Source organism: Spizellomyces punctatus (assembly GCF_000182565.1).
Source record: "Spizellomyces punctatus DAOM BR117 chromosome Unknown supercont1.3, whole genome shotgun sequence".
In the NCBI taxonomy this organism is placed as follows: Eukaryota; Fungi; Chytridiomycota; class Chytridiomycetes; order Spizellomycetales; family Spizellomycetaceae; genus Spizellomyces; species Spizellomyces punctatus.
Window position 1 is genome coordinate 1,682,295 of NW_015971539.1, and position 23,601 is coordinate 1,705,895.

The window sequence follows — 23,601 nt, forward strand, 5'->3', positions numbered from 1 at the left end:
GGTACTACTGATATTGATGGCCAACCCTCTGGCGACCATCTTGGATTGAGCAAACCAGGGCCATCGAACTACCATTTTGCTCACCATTCCAAGGACAAGGGCGATAAAAGCGACTTTAAGCGAGACTCGCCAGTGCGAAATGGCAGCAGCTCGGATGCACCCGTCCCGTCTTCATCGACGCAACGTCCGGCGTCATTCTCCATACCGGAAAAGCCACAAGTCACAAGCACGGAAATCGGAGTAGACACCTGTCCATTGATCTCCCAAGCGGAAGACCATTCGCCCACCACGATCTCGGGCTACACCTTTGACGAATACCGCACCCCCTCACAAACACTTCTTCAAGGTGCTTCCTCTCGTACGCTATCTGATCAAGTTATAGAAGCTAAAGTGCACCAAATTGTGGATATACCCACAGGAAACCCTATATTGACGGCCATCGATATTCAACGAAAAGAGAAAGCAGAATCTCTTCCTCCTCCAACATCTGAACAACCAAGAGCGCTTGAAATGATGGCACCTGCGGCCGAGTCGATGGTTAGGAATAACGAGGACTTGAGCGTACCCTACAACCAGCTTGGGAATGAAAGGGTTGCGCCTCCACCAGGGTTTGAACCAAGGAATATGAACCCTCAAGTGACAGTCAAGCAGCACGATCTAGTAACATCTGAACAGCCAAGAGGGCTTGAAATGATGGCACCTGCGGCCGAGTCGATGGTTAGGAATATCGAGGACTTGAGCGAACCCTACAACCAGCGCTGGAATGAAAGGGTTGCACCTCCACCAGGATTTGAACCAAGGAACATGAACCCTCAAGGTCTGGTCAAGGAGCACGATCTAGTTTTCAAAGATGTTCCAACACCGGCCGAATCGCCCAGATTTCACCGAAACCCCTCGTTTTCCGCATCATCTTGGCAAGAAATGCATGGTGACTATCTGAATGACCTTCCAGACCTTGGGGATGATCCAGGATTCTATTCCGGAATGAGCCAGAGTTCTTCAATTTTAACCGATCCGGACGGTAACATTCCGAGTCAACATATTCCCAGCCAACCGACCAATATCATGGATATGAGAGCAACGGGCACTATGAACTATAGTAGACCTGTACAAGACTATCCGCGTCGCCCCATGTTGAACATGAATACTGGTATGATCATCAACCCAAATGTCAACATATCCGCGCCACACATCAACCCAAACATGCACCTAAGGGCACCCCAAACACCACCTGGGCCTTACCGGGCGGTGGGTCTAGGATGGATCCCACCAGTTCCTCGTTGGGCACAAGTAGATGCGACGAATTGGACCCCGCCGGTGAACCCCGGCCACCTCCAACATTCGACTTGGTCATCTGGAGCACGCCTGGCCACCCCCAACATTCAGCCTTACCCATATACCGTCCCTCAACCCAATATCATGTCGTACCCAGGACCTAGTGCGCGGCCGGGATCGTACTTGAACATGAGGCACGCACCGGAAGCTCGGCGCCCTCCTCCCATTTTCATACCACCCCAGCTACCCAACCGCGCGGTGCTAGATCCAACAATTCGTGAAATTCAGCAAGAGATGCAGCGGCTCAAGAGTCGGCCCACCAGGCAGCTCCCTCTACGTGTAACAGCACAGGCCAAAGTTTCAAACGCCCAATATGTATACTCAGCTCGAGTAAGTAATGGGAGGTAGGATACTGCATTGAAATGGTTGTGTCTGCGGGTGAGCGTTACAAATTTCATATCCTTTGTCAATCAATGCTCGCCAAATTGAGACAATTTATTGGACACAATGCACCTATTCACATATTGTATACAGCAAAAGAATAATGATAAAAAGAATAAAATAACATTAAGCCAAAACTATCTCTGCAGATCAGCCCCTAAGAATCTTCGGATTTTGTCTTCTTTCGCCGTTTTCGCTTCTTTTTCTTTTTCTCTCCAGCCGGTTCCCCATCTACTGTCTTCTCTCCCTCAAGTGCTTCATCGTTGTCCTCTAAAGGGCGTGGCCTCTTTTTCGTCAACGTGGAGAGCGCCTCTTGAGCTACCTGCGGAGGTTCAACCTCGACTACTGATGGACTACCCGGTCCATCCTCCCTCATCTTGTTTGGTTTTTGCGTTGCTGCCTCCCCCACCGAAACAGAAGTTCCGGTATCCCCCTGCTCGCCGCCTTCCTCCAATTCATCAGTCTTCTTCTTCGTCTTCTTCTTCTTTGCCTTTTTCGAACCTGCTGCTTCCGCGTCCGTTCGTTTCTTTTTGACAGAAAGCGGATTGGGACCTTTTGCTTTCTTCTTACGCTTTGATGGCTCAGGCGCAAGTGGCTCTGGTTTGTTCAAAATAGAGACCTCGAAAGACTGAGGAAGAGTTTTTGCAATCTCCATCTTTTCATGAAAGTCGCTTAGTGACATTCGTAGGATGATCAAGGACCGTACACCATTTACCTCCTGTATTTTCGCCATGGTAGCCGCACTCGGCGGCTCGAGTATGACAACGCTTCTATTAATGTAAATCAGCGGTGTGCCAGGTATTTTTCTTAGGTCGCTTCGTAATGCTTGATCTTGTGTGGCAACACAGTAGTTGTGCTGGTTGGACTCTCCAATGATTTGTCGTATACATTCGGCAGCGGGAACGGGGGAATGGGTGTGTGCACACCGACGACGCTCGAAACGCTTAGCATTCAGCGAAGCACCAGTGAAATCCGGGCCGAGCGCTCGAAGTTCGGCTTGTACACACGAGGTTGTCACTAGAAAAAGCAACAGTGAGCAGGTGTCCAAACAGATTGTGCATGTGTGTTTTTCTCAAACTCTCTCTAATCAAACTTACTCGGCCTCGCAGTACCGGTTAGCACCTTCGGCAAAGCATCCCTAACATCTGTTCGCATTTGAAGCGCAACAGCTATAAAGTTTCCATCCACTGTAAACAGCACTCGGTCAATTCAATTTCTCTGTCGCTCGCTCCCGAAAATGAGAACCTTACCCAACACTTGATACGGCTCCCTAAACCCAAAGGAATGGGTGTAAACGCTTATATGACGCTTGTTTGTCTTTTGACGCTTGACCTTCATCCTTCTCCAGCAATTCAAATCGCCAAAGCTCAAGAAACTCGCCAAAAACAATTCACGATCTGTTCGTAAAAGGTTATATTGATAAACACGTGATCGGATTGAGTAAGCAGCGGGAGTTGAACTCAATAAACATCGAATCGAATTGCAGTTTTACCATGAAGAAATCGTATATGGTGCAAATGCTTATTATCAGCAATAAAAGTCTGCAAAAGTACATAAATACAGTTTAGATGACCAAGGGCAGTTAACCATATCGCAGGACGCTAACTCATTGTCTGACGCGATTGCTGTCAAAGAATTCTTGTTTCCTGTTTGTGCCTTTAATTACTACTTCCTCCGCCTTTCCTCATACTCAGATCCCTTAATCTGCCTCATATGCATTGATTCATCCTACAATCTTCAACTCCTCTTTCCGATCCTATAGCAATGTGAGAGGTTGTGCAACGAGACATAGAGATCACAGACATTCCTACCTTGTCGTACTCATCCTTATATTTGTCATAAAGGCTCTGCAGAGCTTGAATGTATTTTGCTTGCAGTTCGTCGATTTGAGTCGAGGTTGGATTTTCCGTTTTAGTAACGGGTATCGGTTTTCCTACTGCAAGTATGATAGGCAACGTATCAGGGGGGTTACCTGTCCTTAGCAAGGCTGCAACGTACCAACGGTGACGACACGTTGCTGTCGCGGGATCAGTGTATACCATCGTCCGTAAGCCAGAGGTATGGTGAAGCCGCATAGTCGCAGGAGTGCTTTTTGAAGTTTGTAGAGCATAGGGTGGCTCATTTGATTCCATAGCGATGTTTCTCCAAAACTGTATATCGGAACGAGGGCTGCACTGTTTGCTGGTTAAGGAAATGAATTCTAGAAGAGATGCAGCGTGCTCTTACCCAGTTTCCAAAGCAACCTTAAAGAAACCCTTCCTTTTCTTCAAGACGATCCTATTCGTTCCCTCAAAACACTCCAAGCTCTCGGCTGCCCCGCCAATCACAACTCCAACAGCCTTATTTCGACCTCTACTCAGCCAGTATTTGATCGAATTCTTTTCAACGCTAATAAGACCATGAATCAATGCGAGCTCTCGAATGAACGGAAAGAGGAAGATGATATTGAGCGTGGCAATACGGCGGTCGATGGACGGAAAGAGAGATTTGAATCCGGTGACATCCGTGAGAACGTTGACAAAATGACTGTAGCCTGGAGATTGATAGTTAACGGTACACATTCCACAAGCTTAATAGTCAGCCACCCTTACAGATAATGCCATGAGGATGCAAACCCATCAGATAGGGCCCGTTTTCTGGATCTAAATCCGCCTCTTTGTGCAACTCTTGCGGGAAATAGTCGCTGGCATTCAAGGCATTAGCCGTTGATGCACCCGCGGATCACAATTACTCGGTCAGTCCCTACCGGATATGCTCTGGCAAATACAGCCTGTTCTTTAGAACGTCGTTGACTCGGTTCCCTCCGCCCTTCCACGGATCGCGATCAAATAAAGCGTACCATGCCACATAAACGAGAAGCACGGGACTAAATAGATATAATGAATGATTACTGGGTCTCATTTATTTGGCGGAGCCATAGCGTCCAAATACCGAAATAAGGTGGTCGACAAGGACAGAGTCAGTACGACAAGCGGGCCCATTGTCAGGACAAGGACGGGAATGAGTACGGCAATGAGTTGAATGATACGTTTATGAAACATTGCGATTGTGAATCAATATGGCTACTCTAGAAAAAGCTCGGTAAAAGGCGACTGAAATAGCTGCTTTGCCAGGCATTTTGCGGGAATCGCTGCTGCGCTTTCTGCTCTGCATTGCTCGCGTCGTGTCGTGTCGCGTCGCATAACGCAATCATGGGGGGGCGCTCGGGCTTCGTGCCCGTGAGCTGGATTTTGTGAACAACCCTTGAGCACGAGAACGACAGACGCACGGCTTACCCTGCGTATGGCTAGGGACGTATTCAAAGACCACTAATGTCCGCCAAAGAATGCTTTTAGATCACTCAAATATCTATGTACACTTTTACGGGGCACTACACTTCCCAGTTCAGGGCTCTAACAAACTCTTCTTCGGTAAAGTCCAACAGCTTGGCGGCTTCAATGTGCATCTGTGTTGTCCCAATTCAGCAAGGCAATAATGAAGAAGACCCAAAGGAGATACAAACCTACCTTCTGCCGCTTTAGCACATCAATCAACTGGGCCTGTTTGCGAAACGCAGTTAACAGTTCGCCTTTTTGCTTTTGCACTCTCCGCAAGTCAGCCAAAAGCTTTTCGTTCACACGTTTGGATTCTTCCAGTTTTTCCTGGTAACAGGCCTGATCAATACCTCTGGTTTAGCAGAAGCGTAAGTCGTTATCTACAAACTTTGGTATCGGCCGCTGTTCTTGCTGCTGCCTGTTTGTGTCGCTCGATCTCATCTAAGGCTCGATTCAGCCTTTTTGAAAGGTGTAGAGTTGTTCAAACGTGTATCAATCAACCAAGAGACCGAGTGTATTGCTACCTGACATCTTTGGCATTTCCCTCGGTTTCCGATTGCCGTTGGGCACGAGCCTTTGCCTCCATGTCCTACCAATTTGGAGTAAGGAAACCTGAATTGTACTCTTCATCACCGTACATTTGGTCGTACCTTTTTCAGTGTAGCAGCTTCCCCCTCTGTACTCTCCACTCGCTTTTTGAGCTCTTCATTCTGCTTTTTATATTTGTCCACCTGGGATTGGAGAGATTGGACCCCTTTTGAAAGTTTGGAATTCTCAGTATCCGCTAGCTTCAGACGTTGGTCTAAAGAGGATATCATTTCATTCTTGGATGCCATGTCAATGGACGGCATTGGCAGAGAACAATATGTACCACATATACCTTGGTCTCATGCTCTGAAATCAATCTGTCCATGTCCTGCTGCATCATTTGCAGTCTCGCTTTTAGAATACGGTTGGCGGCTTCTGACCCAATGGCTTCATCGGTTACATCTGGGGGTAACCCGCTCAATGATTGTGATTCGACTGTTTGCTGGGGCATATCGGCAGAAGCGTTGCGAGAAAGTGGAGTCGACGAGTGCGCCGCTTCCTTTTGACTGAAGACCAGTCAGATGCATTCCAAAGGAAAGTAGGCTACCATTGCACATACTGTGACGATTTGCTCAGACTTGCAACAGGTTGCGTTCCTTTCTGAAAGGCATTGTGAATGAGAAACGTACCGCCAAAGAGTATGCAGAGGCAACATACCCTCCGCTTCGAATTCGCTGGAGTAACAGTGCGCCCAGTTTGGGGTCGCCTTGTTGTCTTTCCTGCAGCCGGCCTGCGAATGGACTAGCCTCAGCGGGGTACCCACATAAATAACTGTGCTAAGGTGGATGTCTTTAACTCTTACCCTACGGTGTCCTCCGCCGCGCGGCTTACGCATGGTGCTGTCACAGGCCGAACTAATGTCTCCCTTCCCTCTCTCTACAAGCAGAAGACGCTTCATGACCATGCCAGTCACCACACCCAGTGCACAGTTTGGCTTACAACAACATCTTCAACAGCTCTAACGATCTTGGCCGACTTTGACTGTATTTCTCTGTTCATTCGGCTGAAAAGTACCTTCTTTAGCCCTTGATCGGGTATCCCTTCTCCTATTTTGAAGATTTCATGCTTACATGTATTCTCGTTCCTTTTTCAACAGCTCTTCACTGATCTTGAAATCAGTGGCATCATCATTATCGTCTGGATCCGTTGGGATCTTTGAACGTTACTTCACAATCTACGTTAAGGGTTGCTTATTTCGATTACAATATGTACCATCTACTTCGTCTTCCCTGGCAATGGACGTTCCTTCATCGGAACTGTCTCCTGATTCGAACTTCGATAACATCTTAATTATGAGACACAAAGTACAGAAAGACAAAATTCAATAAAAGTTATTTACCACCATCATATGCTTTGCTTTATTTGTCTGTATGAGTGAAATAATACTGAACTGGTCACTTGAATAACAGAGATCTCTGGACGTCGTTGCTTGAGCTTCACGTCGGGTCGACGGCACGTGATGAGGATCTCGTAATCCACCGACTTGAGCGCGTTTCTACAGACCGGTACTCAACCCAAAAGCAGAATGGAAAACACTACAATCCATTAGAATACTATAGGACGGCTGCCTCATATGCTGCTAGTGGACCGGTCATGATTAGAACAAAATTCGAATATAACTCCTCCTCAAATTACTTTGATCCATTAGTGTTTTCCCGACGGGACACAGATCGACCGGTGAGCTTCCAAAAGTACCACCATTGACGCTTGCGGGCAAGGCCGTTATGGGAAAGTAAGATGAAGTTCCAGTAGCTCCAATTAGCTGGCACAAGTGTTATTGTGGGTGAAAAAGCTCTAGTGGTCTCGGCTCCATTTCACACCGAAATCAAGATGGATCCTTATTAATGTGGTTCCACACTTGGTGGGGTGCAGTCTACCTGACCAGGACTTTTGGTTATCTGGATCATACGTGTTCTTCAAAGCGCCACCAGTTTTCCCAATTGCAGTTCATGGGACGACTATTGGTGCATGCTCCTTCCCAAGCATCATTGCTCAAGCAATGGTCATATTTGATAGGAGAGAGATTTTGATGCTGACGTATGGAATGGACTTCATACGTTGTTGGTAAAGATAATTTCTGGCGAACGAAACTTGAAAATGCTAATGCTATATGTATGCATGCCGTCGGCAATGTCCCGCTGATCGCTCGGATAAACGGTCGTCCAACAATCTGGGTGGTCCTGTACCTTGGTCTACTCAACACACAATCAATCAATGAATTTGAATTTGGCTGTTCCAATGTCCGCAACACAGCCCAATGGGAAATAATGAGAGCCTTATAACAGCTTCCGCATCGGCGACAATAGTCAAAGGAAGGTGAACTCTACAGGAAAGGAATCTGAAATAATGGCAGTTTGCTCACGTAAGTGTTCGCGACCTTTGGCGCGTCCCATCACCCCACCCAGTCGCGTAAGCGCGATACACATCACACCATGGCAAGAAACACTTGCTGGTTGGGTGGCATTTCCGTGGTTTCTTCCAAGGACCGGTGATGGATTTTTTTTGTAAGAATGACTGGTATTAATGGTTCGTAAGCTTCGCTGCTTGCAGAACATCCCCTCTCGGTACGGCAAAGATAAAATAGACAAAAAACGAGGCCATCTGCCTTTGCTCATTGCAGCCTACTCTCGGCAGTGTCGCTAGTATGGATGTCATCCTCGATTTAGCCGACAACCATGGGCTGGATGCCTTGTATGCCCAATTTCCTTCGACACTTCAACCCTATGTCGCTGACCGGCATCATGCATTTCGACAATGTTTCTCCCTCTGGCTTATCGCCGTTGTCGGCGTCAACCTCCTTTACTTCATTTTCTCTACCTTATCGTACTACTTCCTCTTCGACCACTCCTTAATGAAGCATCCAAAGTTCCTGCCAAATCAGATACGGCGCGAGATAATGCTCTCCGTCACCTCGTTCCCTGTGACCGCCTTGGTAACTGTTCCCTGGTTCTATTTCGAAGTGCGGGGTTACAGTAAATTGTACAAGAATGTGGACGACTATGGGTGGGGGTACTTTTACCTGAGTATTGGAATGTTTTTGGCCTTCACGGATTGTTTGATCTACTGGATACATCGGTTCGAGCATCACCCGATGCTCTATTGGTGGCTGCACAAACAACATCATGCATGGAAAGTGTCGACGCCGTTTGCAAGCTTTGCGTTCCACCCGCTGGTAGGTTGAAGATACTGAGACACTGATGCTTTGCTGGAAGGACTGGGGACTCATACCCGTGGCCAATTGTGGGATTTCACGGGTTGGCGCAAGGGAACTGGGATCCGCACGAGAGTGAAGCGTGGTCGGAATGATACTCTTCGTGGACGCAGGGATCTCACCATCTCCCAATTGCTCCACAGGATGGATATTTTCAATCCATACCCTATCATGCCTTTGTATTCATCTTCCCGATGCATGCATATGCCTATCTTGCGGCTTTTGTGCTTGTGCAGATATGGACGATCAGCATTCATGATGGGTGAGAATCTACTTAACAGCATTTTTTTGATATTGTGGGAGTAGCGTCTAAGATGATTGCCGCATTTTCTCCCTATTTTTGCAGAGCGTACTTTACCCAACATCCCATTATCAATAGCTCAGCGCACCACACAGTGCATCATTTGGAGTTCAACTATAACTACGGACAATACACGACTCTGTGGTATGGATCTCCTTTGGCAGCGTTCTCGATTAGTATGGCACATACTTGAACTTTTTTTTCCTTCTTTTTAACTATAGGGATCGCATCGGGGGTTCATACAAGGAACCCACTGAACATGTCGAAAACAACATGTTCTTTGAAAAACTTTCCAAACGAATGGCCCAGTACGAAAAGAATGACGAGAGTAGGATGCAGACTGCCTTAATCGACAATAAGGACCAGAAAAGGCGCAATCGAAAACTGGGCAAAGGGCGTGCAAATGGTAAAGGACATCAAGCACGATTGGTAAAAGAAGACTAGTGAATATAATCTGGCGCACGATTTTGCATATGGTAGTTTTAGATATTTTTAACAAAAGATTAGGTTCTGGTCATCATCTCCTATTCTCGTTTTGCTGCATCGAACTTTTGTCTACTTGAGATGCAGGCAGCAATATCCCAAGCATTCTTTGCAGTTGCCACGCAACCGACGGCACAGTCATTCCAGGTGGAAAATGAATTCTTGAGCCAATTGACCTTCCTGCACTCGGGCTTCAACACATCGGCACAATGTCCTCCGCTAGTGTGGCCTTCTTCTCCGGGGATCAGGTAAGAAATTCAATGTGGGAGGGACAGAGTGTTTGTCTGATCCCGCCTGTTTCGACATGCCTGATTGACTGGTGATCTGTCTGTTTGACGTAGTCCGCTCTCGAGCTCGCAAACTATATTGGCGTGGCCAAGGGGGAGCAAGCGGAGACTGGTGCCTTTTTTCAATCGACAAAGCAATTGCTCTCTGAGGAGAAGTACACGGAGGTGCTAACCAAATTTGCGAATGAGAGCGCTGCTTTGCTGGAGGCAACGGAGAAAGGTAGGACTCTCAGCCTGGTAGTAGGACGAGGACAAAGGAGAAATATCGTCTGCTGCCAGATCTCTTTAGCATGCGGCCGCTGGCTTGCAGAGGATTAACACTCTCCTCTCTGTTACCCCAGATTTCGAGCCACTGTACAATCTTCTCATTGCCTTGATCAAGGATGCTCAACCCGAAATCGTACCCAAACTCGTAAACAGCATCATCCAGCCAATCGTTGCTAGCGGCACCGACAAGGCCAACTTGAGACTCAAAGTGTAATTATCGCTCGTAATGTTCAGGCTGATACGCAGGGCTTACAACGTGCTGATTTTGTCACAGTCTTTCGAACCTCTACAACAACCTTGAGAGCAACTCTCCTGTCCGTTACGATGTGTTTGTAGCAATTTTGAACGTTGCGGCTGAGACCGGCGAGCTGGACGTTCTTGTTCCCCACTTGTTGTCTTTGGATGCTTGGATTGCGGAATGGGGTGTGGCATTAAACCAGAGAAGAGCATTATACCTTCTCATCAGCCAAAAATTGGAGCAGAGCGGGGAATAGTAAGTCTATGTTATATGTCGTGGATGAACGGGGTTACTTATACCTTTATACTATAGCACTCGTGAGGCGTACGAGTTTCTACTAAAATATCTTGCCACGTTCGACAATGGAGATGCAAAGTCACTGCAAGAGGCAAAGGATGCTGCTATTCGTGCAGTGAAGGAGGCTTTCCGCATCCCCACGGTGCTTGATTTCGAGGACTTGTTCAAATTGCAAGCTGTCCAGGCTCTCAAGCCAAGCAAGCTTTTTGACCTCCTTAAGATTTTCTTGGACGAAAGCCTGAAACAATACCAGGAGTTTGTAAAAGCAAATCCTGGGTTCATTGACGAACACGGTTCGTTTCCACGCTTTTCCGCTTGATAGCTTCACTTTATACTGACGTAGGCATTGGTTAGGACTTTCGGAGGAGGACAATCTCACAAAGATGCGCCTTCTATCTATGGCAAGTTTGGCTGCTGCAAATGTCCAGGGAGAGGTTGCGTATGACACCATTGCTCAAACTCTCGACGTTCCGGAGGATGAAGTGGAGATTTGGGTCATCAACGTAATTCGGGCTGGGTTGATGGACGCCAAAATGAATCAGTTGAAGCGCACGGTTGTTGTGGGTCGATCGGTCCACCGAGTATTCAGCGAGACAGAATGGCAACAGTTGAACGATAAATTGAATGCATGGAAGGCAAATCTAAAAGATGTCCTTCAGGTTATTTCAAATGCAAAGTTGATTGCGGGATCACAAGGTGCTACTATCGAAACCGTTATTACAGCATAATGCGGTGGAGCGATATAGTAAAATAGAGAGTGGGTAGGATAGGCTGTAGAGATTTGTTTTCTTTTTGTATATCACATTTCATCCCAAATGCCCATCATCTTTTGTGTCGATCTTGAGAACACGTGATATGTCATGGCAACAAGCATTTTCATGAGCCTCTCCGATCTTGCTCGTTCTGCTACGAAATTCCGACCATTTCCAAAGTTTGGCCAACGTTTTTCAAGAAATGTCGAGCCCGTTGTGGAGATTAGCTGTATCAAGCAGCGGGTCTCAAACGAGATCCCTTCGGCTTCCATCCTCTGCTCTGTGCTTATCTTCTCCTTCCACACATTTCCATACCAGCACTACCGTTCATACCCGAATTCCAGCCCTCCAAGTACGAATCTCGAAAAAGTCTTGGGAAAAGAACCAGAAGAAAATAGCAAATCTACAGCAACGGTTGGGAGATAAATATGCAGAAATTGGGCGTGACAAGCGGCGCTCACCTACCACAACCACCCGCTCTTCAACCGCCGTGTCCCAAGCCCAGCCTACTCCTCCACCTGAATCGAAGCTGCTTCCCTTCCTTGCAACACCTGAAAAGCCTCACCCGGAGCCCATCGTATCCGGTAGTCTTAAGGACACTTTAGCTACCGCGGAGGAACGGAGTCAAAGAGCTGCGGAGGAGGCACGAGAGCAGGGCGCGGATGGAGTCAGCGAACAGGAGAGGGCAGGTAGTATTCGTATGCCTAGCCTTCGAACAACCGGTCAAGAAGATGTGAAGAAGGAAATGAAACTCCCTGCGAATGTCGCGGATATCATTCCGGAGAGGACACCCATCGCTCTTCGTGGCGTTGCACAACCCGAAGGTGTAGAGGAGATCCCACTGCCTGCGGCCTCAGGACCATATTACGCTCATGGTCTCACTCCCTCAGAAGCTGAATTGCTGTTTGTGGATGCCCCACGTCTTGCCAAAACGTCGCTCAAGGGGCAGCTCTCGGCTGATATGGCAGAGCCAAAGGCTGAAATGCTTCGGAGGATCCTGAGTCTGGAAAACGCGAATCGAAGTCAGATTACAAAATTCAATACGGAGCGATGCGTTCAGTTGTTTGGCAGAATGCCGCATGATACCGGAAGCCCAGAAGTGCAGGGTAAGGATTCAGCGCCAGTATGAGATCGTCGCCCAGATAGTGTACTAATGAACTACATGTCTATATTCTAGCTGCGATTTTTACAGTCCGCATTCAAGCAATGACAGACCATTTGAAGAGTCATCGAAAAGATGTCTCTACCAAGCGACAACTGGAGAAATGGGTGTCAAAGCGGATGAAGATTTTGAAGTACCTCAGGAGAACGGTAGGTCACTGGGTATGGCGTGGCCAAAGTCTGAGCTGCTTGGCTGATATGTACTGTCGTGTCTACAGGATTTGCCAAAGTTTGTGGAAACTTGCAAAGCTATTGGAGTTGTGCCTGACACCATACGTGTATAAATCGGTGTATGGAAATCTGGACTCTACACGTACATATCCAGCAATAGCAGCTTCGCTGTATCACTAGTAACTCTGTCGCTACTATCTATCGTTGCTATGCTAGCTAGGTGGAATCTTTATATACTTAGAGCGACCCAACGTCACATGGGCAGGCTAGTTGTTTGCAAAGTCACAGCAGCGTGCCTAAATCAATAAATTATACCGACTCTCAGTTCTCCTTCAAAAGCATTAATTATCAGTCCCCTCCGAAAAGGTTCAGTCCATGCCACACAAGAGCATTGGAAATGAAGGAAGCTGAAGAAAATCTTCAGGCCCCAAGTGCTGATTGCTGCCAACATCGTCACCTTGAAGGAACCCGGCCAATTGGGCAAGTCTGTGGATTGCCATGCAAACGGCCCTTGTGGCTTTATCAGCCAGTCCCATGTGAGTATTGGGAGCGCTGAAGAAAGATATGCCCACAATTGGTAGCAAAAGTAATGTGACAATTGAGATTTGACGCCCCGTTCCGCGATTGATCTGTCCGTTCGCATCAGCCAATTTTCATGTTCCCAGTGAATCAAGCCCAATACCCGCCTGCGGGCAATGAGAAAAAGCCACCAATGAAGAATCGGCACCCACAGTGTCGTCCACGTCCCAACTCCGCCATCAGGTCGCGTTGCACCTCTCCCTTTCCACCTTGCTCTGTCTATCGCATCGGCCGACAAAAACCACCACGCGGTCCATACTGCCCCATTCACAATATATACCCCGTAGAGAAGGAGTATGCGTTCCATTGCTGGATAAACGAAATGTGCTATAAATGTTGCCGTGTAGAAGGCGAACAAAATGGCGTAAACGTGATCGAGGAACGTGACAGTATGTGGTGGGCATTCGGCGTTTGGGTTGAAGGATAGGTATTTTGAGGAGGGGCAAAAGATGGTGCGAGTTGTGTAAGTGTAGAGGAGGTAGAGATGAAGAAGGAAGGTAATAGGTCCGTAGGAAATCTGGCTGAAGGCGGCAAAAGATTAATCAATCAGACATTCAAAAGAAAATGACCAAGGAAACGCACGCGTTAAACTTTATTCTGTCCAGAAATCTACCAAAGTCTTCTCTTTCATCTATCGTATCGGGCGCGCGATATGATTTCGACTCGCCCTTCTTTGTGATCTCCGCTATTCAAAGGCCCAGATGTCAGATATTTACATAGACACCCGTAGCATGAAAACAAACCCAACAGTTTCATCACAATGGACATACCAAATAGTCTATAAAATCCATATCGATATCGCTGGAACTCCTTTTCTGACCGGCTTGGTGGATCCCCTTCATTCCGATAATAAGTATCCTCAAGCGGTTCTTCGTCATGGTCATCACCAGACGAGAATGAAAAGAAGAGAATTCCTCGTCGTAGCCATGCGGAGGCAAGATTGAGGTGGTATTCAAACTTTGCTCTTTGCATAGTGTGACATTCGGCAAAGATTAATGTTGGCCATCTGAGCGCTGTAAAGGAGGTCCACACCCATCGGTCAGCATCTGGCTTGATTGTGGATCCACTCATGTATGACTCGTTGTTGCTATAGAAACTACTTGAGCATTGCCGTTTCCAGACGCGCAGGGAATTGTACGATCGAGGACATTGGGCATTTGACTTCGTATTCCTTGTTAAAGCAGACTCTCCCTACGATGCGCTCACAAATCTTGTTGTCGCCGATACTCCTTGTGCTTCTTGCTCTTGTCGGCCATGTATACGCGCGCCGTGTCATCCCAAGTTTCGGTGACATAACGTTGAAGATCACTGGGGCAGATGGCTCAGACATTCGTTCAGAAACGTAGGTGGAGCGCATGTGACTCGTTGGGGTAGCTCCCATTCCCTTGTACTGACCTCTACTGTCAAATAAAGTTTAACTTCCCCGCCCCGAATTTCCAAACCTCTCACCCTCGGTTCAGGCAGCAAGCTGACCCTGAACGTGCCTGTTAAAGATGACAAAGGCAAGGCTTTGTCCTTGCAGCATCTGTTCCTAGGAGCCAGGAACGATAAAACGAGAGATGAGAAGACGTTGGTGTGCGCATCGAAGGGGACAGGTGTCTTTACGTGCGAGCTGGTGAGTTTCATACAGCGAAAGTATAAAAGATGTCAAGCCGACCAATTCTACCCGACAGGATCAGTCAACCCTCGACAAACTTCACCCAGGCCCGCACACTCTGACGTTATACGCAGGCTCTGTAGACACGGAGCCTCTTGCTCATAAACTTGGTACCGCGGAGTTCTCAATCGCCGGACCGTCAACAAAAGGGTCGAGTGACTGGGATGTTTTCCAACCACTTCCAGAGATAACGCACAAATTCCGTCCGGCTGACAAAATGCCGAATAAGATCTTGTCCTTAACGTTTAGTGGACTTGTGTTGGCCCCATGGCTGTTACTCCTTGGATCGGTGAGTGGAGTTTGCTAGTATGCGGCCTCATGCACTGAACCATGCTAATGCTTCACCCAATGATAGTATATCGTATTGGGTGCGAACTTTACAAACTTGTTCAGCAGTTCGGTTTCATTTATTTCCGGGTCGGCCTTTATGGGGAGCCTGTCGCTCTGCGTATTGTTATATTATGTCTATTGGGTAAAGCTGAATCTTTTCCAATTGCTGGGTTACGGAAGCCTCCTGGGACTCATTACGGCCATTTTGGGACGACAAGCTTTGGTGGCGAGGGCTGCAATGCGATCAGCTGGAGTGCCTCGATCTGTAAAAACCGAATAATATTGTAATCACAAAAGTGTTCGAATTTGGATATACATTCATTTAACCAGAAAAAAAGAACTATTGCTACAAATAACTGTACATGGTGTAATCGATCATCTACAAACTAATATAGAGTCTTATTGGACTCGTAAATCGCATCCAGCAGGGCAAAGAGCGTCCTGCCCACATCTCGTCCATCGCCAATCTCAGATCCCTGTAGCATAGATTCGGCAAGCTGCGGCTGTTGCTGCAGCTGTCGTTGACCTATTCCCAAAGTGGACGAGGTTCCATAAAACAATGGATGTGGTTGACCATTATGAAGAGGGTGAAGGTGTTGCGACGTCCCGACGGTCCGTTCCGGAGAGCCTTGCAAAGCAGGGTGACGATCGTCTCCGCTCATCTCATTGAACTTTACGTTACGCTGCGAAGCGGCGAATAGGTGTCAGTTTTTGGCCAACAAACACACCTTGATATGGTCCCTTACCCTCGGTCTCAACAAGGAATGCAAGAGCAATGAGGAGGAATTGCCAGGGTCTGGCATATACTGCGACTGTAACAACTCGTTCCCTCGAGCTAGGATTGTATTCAAATACTGCGATCCATCGACTCTCGGCTCCCAGCCGGGATTGTTGATCTGATAAACAGATTAGATTGGAACGTTCGCAAACTCTTCACTGCAGAGGATATAAAACGGCATACCTTAAAGTTCACAAAGGACTGCTCCATTTTACCCTCTTTGGATATGTAATATTCGTCCTGGTTCTGTGTAGGGACCCCGTACTGAGAAGATCAAGAGGAATGATGAGATACAAATCCACCTCCAGTCCGCAAACGTCCTAGTGATGACAAACCTTCAAGTTTCCATGCCTCTGGAAATCAAAAACGGCGAAAGAGCAAACGTATCCAAGGGAATCAACATGGACAGTAAACTCCCGGAAGAAATCCACGATTTGCTCAGCGCATGATGGGAGAGAGTACCACAAAATGACAGGGGCAAAGAGAACGCTCATAATCTCTTGAAGGAAGAGGACGATTTTGTACTCGAAGAGGATGCCAAACTGCTGTCGAACCTGTACAAATAGGATGTCGGGAATTAATTGATGAATGTGTGATGGTATTGCCAAGGATGCTTGCCTCATCCAAATGCATCTTCCCTCTCCATTCAGAAGGCAGATAATGAGTCTCTGCCACCACCTGACGCAGCATTCTCGCAGGTTCAAAAACCTCATTTTCATCGGGAACCATGCCTCGGCTGACGGCCATGACAGTTCCAAATATCCCAATGTAGAAGAACACTGAGCGATTTGGTGTGATTTCAAACCCATGAAGCAATTCCTCCTCGATCATAGTCATAATAATCAGGACCGCCAAGAAGGCGCCAGTAATGAACGCAATGAATCTAGACAACTCATATAAGTAAACTGTACCAGTACTACTCAGGCAATCTACACATACCGTGCCAATATGGTAATCTTCTGGTTTGGGAACTGATTCATATATTTCGTAGCCATGCGGTAACTTCGGTTTAGCCGGCGTTCAAACAGGTGCGGAAGCTCGTTGAATTCGCGGAATTTCCATCTTGCAAAAGGAGAATATTGACGAGATCCAAGTGAGGATGGGTTCTTATGAAACTCCTGCGAAAGAGTACAATGGAATGAAATTTCAGTGATCAGCTGGGTTGGTTCTATATAATACTAAAGCTAACCTGTGCGTATCGGAAGAAGAAATGCATAATGAAAACGAAGAAGAGGAAGGGGGCGCATATGAGGTTAACGAGGCCCATCATGGCAAAACGCTGTTTCAACCTAGAAAGACATTTTTAGTTACTCTATAACCAACATATCGCAACAGCTCCGTTGCTTACTCATTAACCAACTTGGATCTACATCGATCATCCAAGGACGTATTAATACCATGCATCTTGACACGAATCCGAGGGTAATTACCTATTAGTGTCCTTAATGAATCTCTTCCTGATTCTGCCTTCCTCATTGAATGCAAAGGACAAAATGCAGAATGACAGATTCCACTCGATAATTTTCGTTAACATTTGTCGCCGCCCGAGTAATGGCACGGTCAGGTCTAGGATATCTTTATTGAACAGGGCAATCATGTAGTTGTCCTTCCGAAGGATGCGGTTGGCAATATTGTGCGCGTCCAGTTTCATCGTCATGGCACGGTTTTGCATTGGGCCCGGTATGTCGGGAATGTGCATGATTTTATTCACTATGTCGCGCCAGTCAATCGTTTGCATCTCAGCCTATAACGGTCTCGTCAACTTCCCAGGCATAACTAAACAAGAAAGGTCTGTTTGAACTTACATCAGTAATTCCTAGCACATGATAGTAGAAGCGATGTATCCTTAGAAGCTGCGGTATATCCGTTAATAGCCGTAGGAATTGCCAAGTCCACCAGATACTGAATATGATCAGAATGAAGGCCGGGGCTCCGTGTATGCTGCACATACCATCAGAACTACATCCTTTATTACAGCTCCTTGAATTGAGGAGTACCAACCTGCGGAGACAGTGGGGACGAATCACTTCACTCAACAGCTGCTTCTTCCGAATGAGTGAATAGTCGATACACCCGAAAAGAAACGTTGAGAAGGCGACAATGAATGCCAGGATGCTGTAGAAATTAGCTCAGGACGACCCCACGCATGATAGATATATCTGACTACGCACACTCACAAGAGATTGGTGATTCTCGCCAGGATAATGGAATACAGTCCCTTTCCAATATAGAATGCATATATCTAGTAGAGTATTGCCATAAATGGATTGTAGGGAATGAGTATGCTTATGTGTATGCAATATACCTTCTCGAGGAGCTTATCCAGATTCTGTGTTTCAACCCACATCTTGACCGACCTTTCTTTGGACGAGCCCGGTCCAAGTTCTGCTATGCTTGCCGACAACCCCTCCATAGCTCCCCACAGAGCAGTCTTAGTTCTTCTCCGATTATAGTTCATACCGAGATTATGTCTTCTTTCAAAGCGGCGGCCAGGATTTCCTCCGCCATGCCCTGAAGGCGCTCCTCGGCCATCAGTGTTTAGCGGTGACATTTCAAATCTAATTGAGGCCGGCGCCTCCCCCACGTCTGAATCCTCATCGTCGTCATCCTCAAAGTCAATTTTAGGAGGTTCATAAGCGCCAAACCCGTTATAGACTCTCTGTTGTCCACCAAAAAGTGCTTGTTCCGGTAATCCACCGTTCGGAATATCAGATACAGGGTAATCAGACACCTGAACCTCTTCTAGTCCTGCCACGTGGAACTGGGAAGCTGGAGGTTGTTCGAAAAAGGTGGGCGGCGAGTCGGAATCCTCGTCGTCGTCGTCGGGGAGAAAAGGCGGTTCATACGTAAATGGTGTGGACTGCAGACCACCTACATAGTCAGCAGTCTCTCCCTGATATGCCATGAGGCGGCCTACAACTTGTAGAGCTCTCAGGCCCTCTGGTATTGCTGTAATTAAGAAACTTGAATGGGAGAAAAAGTAACTTGCTCTACAAGTAGGCGGAGGCCTGTGGTAGAGCTTTGGCTAAAGGCACGCTGATGACACGCGACAAAAGTCATGTGCCCAATGCAGTTCAAGTCATTTGCAGTGCCAGTTGCAAGCGACGGAACAAAAACAAAAACAAAAACGTTACTTCAATGGGGAAACAAAGGCCAAATCTTCAATATTTAAACCAAGGTGCACCTTTACAAAAATATCTACACTAAAAAAGTAGAGCTGAAAAGCTCTGATTTCGTTTTTTAAAATCAAAGATCGGTCTTGACCGATGAAGGGTGTATGCGTGTGTAAGTAGGTGTTTACTGAGATTCTCCTTGGCTGCCCTTGGCGCCCTTTGTCTTCTTTGGCAAAAGGACAGAGTGGATGTTCGGGAGGACACCTCCTTGGGCGATTGTGACGTTGCCAAGTAGCCTGTTGAGTTCGTCGTCGTTGCGGATGGCAAGCTGGAGATGGCGGGGAATGATACGGGTCTTCTTGTTGTCACGAGCGGCATTTCCAGCAAGCTCTAGAATTTCAGCAGCAAGATACTCAAGAACGGCAGCCAAGTAGACGGGGGCACCTATGCAGAATGATTTATCTTAGCCTATGGACCAAAAAGCACTATGGTTGATCATTTATCGGATATAGACACATACCAGCTCCGACACGCTGCGCGTAGTTGCCCTTGCGCAAGAGACGGTGGATACGACCGACTGGGAATTGGAGACCCGCACGAGCGGAACGAGACTTTGAGTTGGTCTTGGCGGCTACCTTTTCGGCACCAGATTTTCCTTTTCCTCCGGCCATTGCTGTGTAAGGTGTGCGTGAGAGAGAGGGTCGTGAGTGAGTCTTGAAGAGAAACGTCAAAGCTTGAAGCGTAGCAGAATACGGAAAACGACTTGGGGGAATGGCGAGGAGCGTCGCCTTTTATGCTCCAAGCGGAGACGATGAGGCCGATATTACAGTGGCTTAGTAGCGTGTACAATATTTCCATAAAAGGCTACATGGTGAGTTTTTCACGTGACCGTAATTAGTCCCAATTAGGCTTTATTGTATATTGCTACTAAGCATCGTTAAATGACCTGCTCGAAGCTTCGTCTATAAAAGGCGGGCGTGTGTGCGCTTCCCCCGCTACGTCTTTTTCACAAACACTTTGCGACTTGACCAAGACCTTTCACCCGCACCACTCTCATCCATCACACACACAAATGGCACCCAAGGAAGCTCCCGCTGCTGCAGCCCCTACTGGTGGCAAGAAGGTGACTTTTGTCGTGAGCTTGAAGCATGAGGACGTCAGAATCTAATATCGTCCGCTTTGACAGCCCGCTGGAAAGGCACCCGCAAAGCCCGCAACAGAGAAGAAGGAAAAGTCAAAGAGGAAGACTATCCGTCGTGAGACCTACTCTACATACATCTACAAGGTGTTGAAGCAAGTGCACCCCGACACTGGTATCTCCAACAAGGCCATGTCCATCATGAACTCTTTCGTCAACGACATCTTTGAGCGTATTGCGGGAGAGGCATCCAAGCTCGCTGCCTACAACAAGCGCTCCACCATCAGCTCACGTGAGATTCAAACCTCAGTGCGTCTTATTCTTCCCGGTGAACTTGCCAAGCACGCTGTTTCTGAGGGTACCAAGTATGTACTCGCCTTGCTTGAATGAAAGTTGCTGCTTTCAGATTGTTGACAATCGATTTTCCACTACCGTAGGGCTGTGACGAAGTACCAGTCTGCTAAATAAGCTCCGCGCTCCGTCTCTTTTGCATAGTATAATATTTGGATCATGCGCCCGTCGGTGGCTTCATTCCGCGTTTTTGTCAAAACGCACTGCAAACGTTTTGTTTTGTAAATAGTTGATAATAAATTGCTTGAATTTGAAATCTACAAGTTGGTTTGCATGTTCCTGCTTTGTCATATAGATACCGCATTGGTGAATATTTGCCAGGCGTTGCCGTGGCAACAGCAATGCGTCCCTTTGCAAGTCTGTTCCTCTTGACGCCTACCTCGCCCGACTCTTTCGTTATACATCATCTATTCAACTGTCTCCTGTAGTAAATCAGTAAATCATGTCAGACCCGATGGATCTTTCCCTTGAGGATATCATTTCCGCAAAATCCCGTGGAAGGGGGGGACGCGGACGAGGACGCAGGAACCTCAGAGGTCCAGGGCGGCGGAATAACGCTGATGGGGAAGACGTAGCGTTTTCAGTGACCAACACGCTCTCGCGCTCGCCAAGAACTGGACGCGGAGGACGCAACCGAAATGCAGATAAGCCGTATGCTCGGGGAAATGTTGAGGGGCAGTGGAAACACGATCTTTTCGATGGTCCGAATGCGCAGCGGGGTAGAACTGTTTTAGGAACTGCGAGAGGAGGTAGCAGCGAGAGTACGCGCATTCGCATTGAAAACTTGCATTGGAATGTACGTGTTATTCGGCTTTGTGATATGCAGACCATTCTTGCTCTCATACGGACACTAACTGGTTTCTTGGCTTTCCAAAGGTTACGGAAGCGGACATCTGGGAACTTATGGGGTCGGTACAAAACGCACCGATATGAGCATTTGTTGTCACTTGCCCAAATCTTTTTGAGACGCGATCGTTAATCGAAGCCTCACCTTCCTCTTCATCCACCCATCTATTGATGGATTCCTCGAATACTCTTTCCTTTCTTTGCATATTGCAGCTCGCTCGGTCATCCGGTGAAGAATGTCAAGATTTTCTACGACAATGCTGGCCGGTCGGAAGGTAATGCCGAAGTGACCTTTGAAACTCTCGAAGCCGCACAGGTTGCCATCGATACGTTCGACGAACGAGAACTCGACGGAATGAAGATGAAGATTACTTTATTGGAACGAAGCGGCCGGGGCGGCTCAGGAAAAGTTACAAGTCGCCTTGGGCCTAAATCCCAGGGGAGCATTTTATCGCGGTTAGGTCAAAAGTTGGAAGACCGGCTTGGACCTAGAGTAGGAAACGGGGCTGGGAGGGGTGCTGGTGCCGGTGGTCGTGGACGTGGTCGGGGTAGGGGCCGTCCAACCCCAGCAAGTAAAACTGATTTGGACGACGAAATGGATCGCTATATGAGCGGAGAACCCGAACCTGAACAAGGTGCTCCTCCAGCAAATGGTGGAGGAATTCATCGCGACTTGGATAGACCGATTGGAGGCGTGCAGCGAGAAATCATCAGTTATGATGATGTGGACACACCTGCCGTGATGCAGGTGTAAAAGTTGGACGATGTTCTTAGGGTTTTGGCGTGCAGAATAGTATTTCTTATTCAACCATGCTCTATTTGAGATTGTGGATATTGCTGCACATGTGCATGGCTCATCTGGTTGCAAACTGTTCAACCGTACTCCCGCGTTAGTGCGGAGCTGTGAATCTACTACATTTGCCCAGTATCAGCACCATTCAATTAGGGGCCTGCAAGTTCAAATCGCACAAGATTTATTATAGTACATGATCCACAATAGTTCTATGGGATGAACTTAGAACTTTGCGAACGACTTGGCACCCTTCACAATCTTCTTCTGGACACGGAGAACGTTGAAACGGACGGTCTTGGACAAGGGCCTAACAAACCAGATAAATGCCTGATCCATTTGAATCACTGACAATATCAACTAAATCCTTACCTGCACTGGCCAACAGTCACAACATCGCCAACCTCCACACCGACGAAACAGGGGGACATGTGGGCAGCCAAGTTCTTGTGGCGCTTCTCGTAACGGTTGTACTTGGGAATGTAGTGAAGGTACTCACGACGAATGATGATGGTCCTCTCCATCTTGCCAACGGAGATGACAACGCCAGTCAAGATACGACCACGGATGCTGACCTTGTCGGACGTGAAGGGGCACTTTTTGTCAATGTAGTGACCTTCGATGGCTTCACGGGGTGTCTTGAAGCCAAGACCGACATCCTTGTACCACCGGCGGACGGTCCTCTTCTTGCCCGTGAGCTTGGGGTTCTGGAAGATGCCGATCTGGCTCTGGAAGGCCTTTTGTGTCTGCGAAGAGGAAGAGCGTAGCAAAAGCGTATCAGTGCGCGTTCACTTCCAAAAATGACACCTGTCCCTCATTCAAGCTATGGAATCCTCTCTTGCATATGAGAATCCCAGGATCAGACTCGGTCTCTCAAAATCAATGGATTCACCGCCTTTTTCAATCGAATGGGTAGTAGAAGATTCTCCTCCCAACTCTTGCTCCAGTCCACAACACCTTGCACCACCCTTCATCACATGGCCTACAATCTCCACGGTCCCCCCTCCGCAACCCATTCCAACTCCTTCCCCATCAATACCACCGTCCTCGCCATCTGCATTACCCACCTGCTCAGCCATTTTTGTCCGCTTGTCGTGAAAGGTAGGGACGGTCTGAGAGCTGGTCAAAGAGGAGGGAAAAACGAGAGCTTGTTCCTGCAACACACTTGAAATCCATTTTTTGCTGGACGTGGCTTGTATCCTGCCAGACGATTCTGATTGGCTGGCTGTTCGC

At 47.6% G+C, this 23,601-nt stretch overlaps 14 protein-coding genes across 15 annotated transcripts in view; 7 read left to right on the forward strand and 7 right to left on the reverse strand.

The window, feature by feature from the left end:
• Nucleotides 1-1,683, forward strand: part of SPPG_09013 (uncharacterized protein) — a gene marked incomplete at both ends in the record, with an annotated part of 1,890 nt that extends 207 nt beyond the window's left edge. Inside the window, one exon of the mRNA XM_016757165.1 lies at nucleotides 59-1,683. Within this exon, the coding sequence (XP_016611323.1) occupies nucleotides 59-1,683 (1,625 nt within the window). The remainder of the gene's footprint in view (nucleotides 1-58) is intronic.
• A 66-nt stretch (nucleotides 1,684-1,749) lies between these two features.
• Nucleotides 1,750-3,085, reverse strand: SPPG_02335 (rRNA-binding ribosome biosynthesis protein UTP23). The gene is made up of 4 exons (XM_016750626.1): nucleotides 2,967-3,085; nucleotides 2,814-2,903; nucleotides 2,432-2,733; nucleotides 1,750-2,371 (listed from the first exon to the last, which is right to left on the reverse strand). Exons 1-4 carry the CDS (start codon nucleotides 3,052-3,054, stop codon nucleotides 1,874-1,876), a joined length of 978 nt encoding a protein of 325 aa, XP_016611324.1. The 5' UTR covers nucleotides 3,055-3,085; the 3' UTR covers nucleotides 1,750-1,873.
• A 119-nt stretch (nucleotides 3,086-3,204) lies between these two features.
• On the reverse strand, nucleotides 3,205-4,856 carry SPPG_09014. 2 transcript variants are annotated; one of them, XM_016757166.1, is made up of 7 exons: nucleotides 4,648-4,856; nucleotides 4,463-4,582; nucleotides 4,308-4,399; nucleotides 3,943-4,249; nucleotides 3,715-3,890; nucleotides 3,528-3,652; nucleotides 3,205-3,472 (listed from the first exon to the last, which is right to left on the reverse strand). In XM_016757166.1, the coding sequence occupies exons 1-7, from the start codon at nucleotides 4,755-4,757 to the stop codon at nucleotides 3,440-3,442; spliced, it is 963 nt and encodes a 320-aa protein (XP_016611326.1). In that variant the 5' UTR covers nucleotides 4,758-4,856; the 3' UTR covers nucleotides 3,205-3,439. The 2 variants fall into 2 exon arrangements, with proteins under 2 accessions (XP_016611326.1, XP_016611325.1); XM_016757167.1 differs by having other exon boundaries at nucleotides 3,528-3,890.
• Nucleotides 4,857-5,007: 151 nt separating this feature from the next.
• Nucleotides 5,008-7,012, reverse strand: SPPG_09015 (uncharacterized protein). The gene is made up of 13 exons (XM_016757168.1): nucleotides 6,958-7,012; nucleotides 6,831-6,891; nucleotides 6,689-6,755; nucleotides 6,558-6,621; nucleotides 6,421-6,494; nucleotides 6,276-6,348; nucleotides 6,178-6,218; nucleotides 5,911-6,124; nucleotides 5,681-5,854; nucleotides 5,555-5,619; nucleotides 5,419-5,488; nucleotides 5,223-5,357; nucleotides 5,008-5,161 (listed from the first exon to the last, which is right to left on the reverse strand). Exons 1-13 carry the CDS (start codon nucleotides 6,964-6,966, stop codon nucleotides 5,087-5,089), a joined length of 1,122 nt encoding a protein of 373 aa, XP_016611327.1. The 5' UTR covers nucleotides 6,967-7,012; the 3' UTR covers nucleotides 5,008-5,086.
• Nucleotides 7,013-8,053: 1,041 nt separating this feature from the next.
• SPPG_02338 (C-5 sterol desaturase) lies at nucleotides 8,054-9,657 on the forward strand. Its single transcript, XM_016750627.1, has 4 exons — nucleotides 8,054-8,790; nucleotides 8,973-9,091; nucleotides 9,176-9,274; nucleotides 9,352-9,657. The coding sequence occupies exons 1-4, from the start codon at nucleotides 8,263-8,265 to the stop codon at nucleotides 9,572-9,574; spliced, it is 969 nt and encodes a 322-aa protein (XP_016611328.1). The 5' UTR covers nucleotides 8,054-8,262; the 3' UTR covers nucleotides 9,575-9,657.
• A 141-nt stretch (nucleotides 9,658-9,798) lies between these two features.
• Nucleotides 9,799-11,575, forward strand: SPPG_02339 (uncharacterized protein). Its single transcript, XM_016750628.1, has 6 exons — nucleotides 9,799-9,861; nucleotides 9,955-10,120; nucleotides 10,242-10,377; nucleotides 10,442-10,660; nucleotides 10,718-10,995; nucleotides 11,057-11,575. The coding sequence occupies exons 1-6, from the start codon at nucleotides 9,823-9,825 to the stop codon at nucleotides 11,428-11,430; spliced, it is 1,212 nt and encodes a 403-aa protein (XP_016611329.1). The 5' UTR covers nucleotides 9,799-9,822; the 3' UTR covers nucleotides 11,431-11,575.
• A 39-nt stretch (nucleotides 11,576-11,614) lies between these two features.
• On the forward strand, nucleotides 11,615-13,127 carry SPPG_02340 (ribosomal protein S15). The gene is made up of 3 exons (XM_016750629.1): nucleotides 11,615-12,560; nucleotides 12,632-12,765; nucleotides 12,834-13,127. The coding sequence occupies exons 1-3, from the start codon at nucleotides 11,657-11,659 to the stop codon at nucleotides 12,897-12,899; spliced, it is 1,104 nt and encodes a 367-aa protein (XP_016611330.1). The 5' UTR covers nucleotides 11,615-11,656; the 3' UTR covers nucleotides 12,900-13,127.
• Nucleotides 12,864-14,386, reverse strand: SPPG_02341 (uncharacterized protein). The gene is made up of 3 exons (XM_016750630.1): nucleotides 14,136-14,386; nucleotides 13,948-14,050; nucleotides 12,864-13,886 (listed from the first exon to the last, which is right to left on the reverse strand). Exons 1-3 carry the CDS (start codon nucleotides 14,335-14,337, stop codon nucleotides 13,088-13,090), a joined length of 1,104 nt encoding a protein of 367 aa, XP_016611331.1. The 5' UTR covers nucleotides 14,338-14,386; the 3' UTR covers nucleotides 12,864-13,087.
• A 116-nt stretch (nucleotides 14,387-14,502) lies between these two features.
• On the forward strand, nucleotides 14,503-15,770 carry SPPG_02342 (uncharacterized protein). Its single transcript, XM_016750631.1, has 4 exons — nucleotides 14,503-14,707; nucleotides 14,779-14,980; nucleotides 15,039-15,311; nucleotides 15,378-15,770. Exons 1-4 carry the CDS (start codon nucleotides 14,562-14,564, stop codon nucleotides 15,630-15,632), a joined length of 876 nt encoding a protein of 291 aa, XP_016611332.1. The 5' UTR covers nucleotides 14,503-14,561; the 3' UTR covers nucleotides 15,633-15,770.
• On the reverse strand, nucleotides 15,650-19,120 carry SPPG_02343 (autophagy protein ATG9). Its single transcript, XM_016750632.1, has 13 exons — nucleotides 18,436-19,120; nucleotides 18,308-18,372; nucleotides 18,132-18,245; nucleotides 17,936-18,071; nucleotides 17,561-17,874; nucleotides 17,479-17,496; nucleotides 17,320-17,419; nucleotides 17,070-17,248; nucleotides 16,749-17,013; nucleotides 16,466-16,684; nucleotides 16,314-16,394; nucleotides 16,099-16,248; nucleotides 15,650-16,035 (listed from the first exon to the last, which is right to left on the reverse strand). Exons 1-13 carry the CDS (start codon nucleotides 19,033-19,035, stop codon nucleotides 15,739-15,741), a joined length of 2,538 nt encoding a protein of 845 aa, XP_016611333.1. The 5' UTR covers nucleotides 19,036-19,120; the 3' UTR covers nucleotides 15,650-15,738.
• Nucleotides 19,121-19,269: 149 nt separating this feature from the next.
• SPPG_02344 (histone H2A) lies at nucleotides 19,270-20,032 on the reverse strand. The gene is made up of 2 exons (XM_016750633.1): nucleotides 19,764-20,032; nucleotides 19,270-19,687 (listed from the first exon to the last, which is right to left on the reverse strand). The coding sequence occupies exons 1-2, from the start codon at nucleotides 19,912-19,914 to the stop codon at nucleotides 19,428-19,430; spliced, it is 411 nt and encodes a 136-aa protein (XP_016611334.1). The 5' UTR covers nucleotides 19,915-20,032; the 3' UTR covers nucleotides 19,270-19,427.
• Nucleotides 20,033-20,249: 217 nt separating this feature from the next.
• On the forward strand, nucleotides 20,250-20,995 carry SPPG_02345 (histone H2B). Its single transcript, XM_016750634.1, has 3 exons — nucleotides 20,250-20,366; nucleotides 20,430-20,746; nucleotides 20,819-20,995. Exons 1-3 carry the CDS (start codon nucleotides 20,316-20,318, stop codon nucleotides 20,847-20,849), a joined length of 399 nt encoding a protein of 132 aa, XP_016611335.1. The 5' UTR covers nucleotides 20,250-20,315; the 3' UTR covers nucleotides 20,850-20,995.
• Nucleotides 20,996-21,123: 128 nt separating this feature from the next.
• Nucleotides 21,124-22,391, forward strand: SPPG_02346 (uncharacterized protein). Its single transcript, XM_016750635.1, has 3 exons — nucleotides 21,124-21,528; nucleotides 21,609-21,640; nucleotides 21,792-22,391. Exons 1-3 carry the CDS (start codon nucleotides 21,175-21,177, stop codon nucleotides 22,330-22,332), a joined length of 927 nt encoding a protein of 308 aa, XP_016611336.1. The 5' UTR covers nucleotides 21,124-21,174; the 3' UTR covers nucleotides 22,333-22,391.
• Nucleotides 22,359-23,524, reverse strand: SPPG_02347 (40S ribosomal protein S11). The gene is made up of 3 exons (XM_016750636.1): nucleotides 23,436-23,524; nucleotides 22,741-23,114; nucleotides 22,359-22,678 (listed from the first exon to the last, which is right to left on the reverse strand). The coding sequence occupies exons 1-3, from the start codon at nucleotides 23,445-23,447 to the stop codon at nucleotides 22,594-22,596; spliced, it is 471 nt and encodes a 156-aa protein (XP_016611337.1). The 5' UTR covers nucleotides 23,448-23,524; the 3' UTR covers nucleotides 22,359-22,593.
• Nucleotides 23,525-23,601: the final 77 nt, after the last annotated feature.

Bases quoted from the DNA above. Each gene is read 5' to 3' on its own strand.
- SPPG_02335 (XM_016750626.1), bottom strand. From the start codon at position 3,054: ATGAAGGTCAAGCGTCAAAAGACAAACAAGCGTCATATAAGCGTTTAC. The intron at 2,904-2,966 runs GTAAGGTTCTCA...TGCTGTTTACAG, and splicing joins GGAGCCGTATCAAGTGTTGG to TGGATGGAAACTTTATAGCT. The intron at 2,734-2,813 runs GTAAGTTTGATT...TGCTTTTTCTAG, and splicing joins AACCGGTACTGCGAGGCCGA to TGACAACCTCGTGTGTACAA.
- SPPG_09014 (XM_016757166.1), bottom strand. From the start codon at position 4,757: ATGTTTCATAAACGTATCATTCAACTCATTGCCGTACTCATTCCCGTC. The intron at 4,583-4,647 runs GTATTTGGACGC...ATATCTATTTAG, and splicing joins TTGTCGACCACCTTATTTCG to TCCCGTGCTTCTCGTTTATG. The intron at 3,891-3,942 runs GTAAGAGCACGC...ACCAGCAAACAG, and splicing joins AAGGTTGCTTTGGAAACTGG to TGCAGCCCTCGTTCCGATAT.
- SPPG_09015 (XM_016757168.1), bottom strand. The intron at 6,219-6,275 runs GTATGTTGCCTC...AATGCCTTTCAG, and splicing joins CAGCGAATTCGAAGCGGAGG to AAAGGAACGCAACCTGTTGC. The intron at 5,489-5,554 runs GTAGCAATACAC...CCTTTCAAAAAG, and splicing joins GGAAATGCCAAAGATGTCAG to GCTGAATCGAGCCTTAGATG.
- SPPG_02338 (XM_016750627.1), top strand. From the start codon at position 8,263: ATGGATGTCATCCTCGATTTAGCCGACAACCATGGGCTGGATGCCTTG. The intron at 8,791-8,972 runs GTAGGTTGAAGA...ATTGCTCCACAG, and splicing joins GCTTTGCGTTCCACCCGCTG to GATGGATATTTTCAATCCAT. The intron at 9,092-9,175 runs GTGAGAATCTAC...CTATTTTTGCAG, and splicing joins ACGATCAGCATTCATGATGG to AGCGTACTTTACCCAACATC.
- SPPG_02339 (XM_016750628.1), top strand. From the start codon at position 9,823: ATGTCCTCCGCTAGTGTGGCCTTCTTCTCCGGGGATCAG. The intron at 10,121-10,241 runs GTAGGACTCTCA...CTGTTACCCCAG, and splicing joins GCTGGAGGCAACGGAGAAAG to ATTTCGAGCCACTGTACAAT. The intron at 10,996-11,056 runs GTTCGTTTCCAC...GGCATTGGTTAG, and splicing joins TGGGTTCATTGACGAACACG to GACTTTCGGAGGAGGACAAT.
- SPPG_02340 (XM_016750629.1), top strand. From the start codon at position 11,657: ATGTCGAGCCCGTTGTGGAGATTAGCTGTATCAAGCAGCGGGTCTCAA. The intron at 12,561-12,631 runs GTAAGGATTCAG...TCTATATTCTAG, and splicing joins CGGAAGCCCAGAAGTGCAGG to CTGCGATTTTTACAGTCCGC. The intron at 12,766-12,833 runs GTAGGTCACTGG...TCGTGTCTACAG, and splicing joins TGAAGTACCTCAGGAGAACG to GATTTGCCAAAGTTTGTGGA.
- SPPG_02341 (XM_016750630.1), bottom strand. From the start codon at position 14,337: ATGCAAAGAGCAAAGTTTGAATACCACCTCAATCTTGCCTCCGCATGG. The intron at 14,051-14,135 runs GTATGTCCATTG...GCCTTTGAATAG, and splicing joins TGGATTTTATAGACTATTTG to CGGAGATCACAAAGAAGGGC. The intron at 13,887-13,947 runs GTGCGTTTCCTT...TGCCGCCTTCAG, and splicing joins GACAGAATAAAGTTTAACGC to CCAGATTTCCTACGGACCTA.
- SPPG_02342 (XM_016750631.1), top strand. From the start codon at position 14,562: ATGCGCTCACAAATCTTGTTGTCGCCGATACTCCTTGTGCTTCTTGCT. The intron at 14,708-14,778 runs GTAGGTGGAGCG...TGTCAAATAAAG, and splicing joins TCAGACATTCGTTCAGAAAC to TTTAACTTCCCCGCCCCGAA. The intron at 14,981-15,038 runs GTGAGTTTCATA...TCTACCCGACAG, and splicing joins GTGTCTTTACGTGCGAGCTG to GATCAGTCAACCCTCGACAA.
- SPPG_02343 (XM_016750632.1), bottom strand. From the start codon at position 19,035: ATGGCATATCAGGGAGAGACTGCTGACTATGTAGGTGGTCTGCAGTCC. The intron at 18,246-18,307 runs GTGAGTGTGCGT...TAATTTCTACAG, and splicing joins GCGAGAATCACCAATCTCTT to CATCCTGGCATTCATTGTCG. The intron at 16,249-16,313 runs GTATGCCGTTTT...TCTGTTTATCAG, and splicing joins AGTCCTTTGTGAACTTTAAG to ATCAACAATCCCGGCTGGGA.
- SPPG_02344 (XM_016750633.1), bottom strand. From the start codon at position 19,914: ATGGCCGGAGGAAAAGGAAAATCTGGTGCCGAAAAGGTAGCCGCCAAG. The intron at 19,688-19,763 runs GTATGTGTCTAT...CATTCTGCATAG, and splicing joins CGCGCAGCGTGTCGGAGCTG to GTGCCCCCGTCTACTTGGCT.
- SPPG_02345 (XM_016750634.1), top strand. From the start codon at position 20,316: ATGGCACCCAAGGAAGCTCCCGCTGCTGCAGCCCCTACTGGTGGCAAG. The intron at 20,367-20,429 runs GTGACTTTTGTC...CCGCTTTGACAG, and splicing joins CCCCTACTGGTGGCAAGAAG to CCCGCTGGAAAGGCACCCGC. The intron at 20,747-20,818 runs GTATGTACTCGC...CCACTACCGTAG, and splicing joins GCTGTTTCTGAGGGTACCAA to GGCTGTGACGAAGTACCAGT.
- SPPG_02346 (XM_016750635.1), top strand. From the start codon at position 21,175: ATGTCAGACCCGATGGATCTTTCCCTTGAGGATATCATTTCCGCAAAA. The intron at 21,529-21,608 runs GTACGTGTTATT...GGCTTTCCAAAG, and splicing joins TTGAAAACTTGCATTGGAAT to GTTACGGAAGCGGACATCTG. The intron at 21,641-21,791 runs GTCGGTACAAAA...TGCATATTGCAG, and splicing joins GACATCTGGGAACTTATGGG to CTCGCTCGGTCATCCGGTGA.
- SPPG_02347 (XM_016750636.1), bottom strand. The intron at 22,679-22,740 runs GTAAGGATTTAG...CTGGTTTGTTAG, and splicing joins GTGACTGTTGGCCAGTGCAG to GCCCTTGTCCAAGACCGTCC.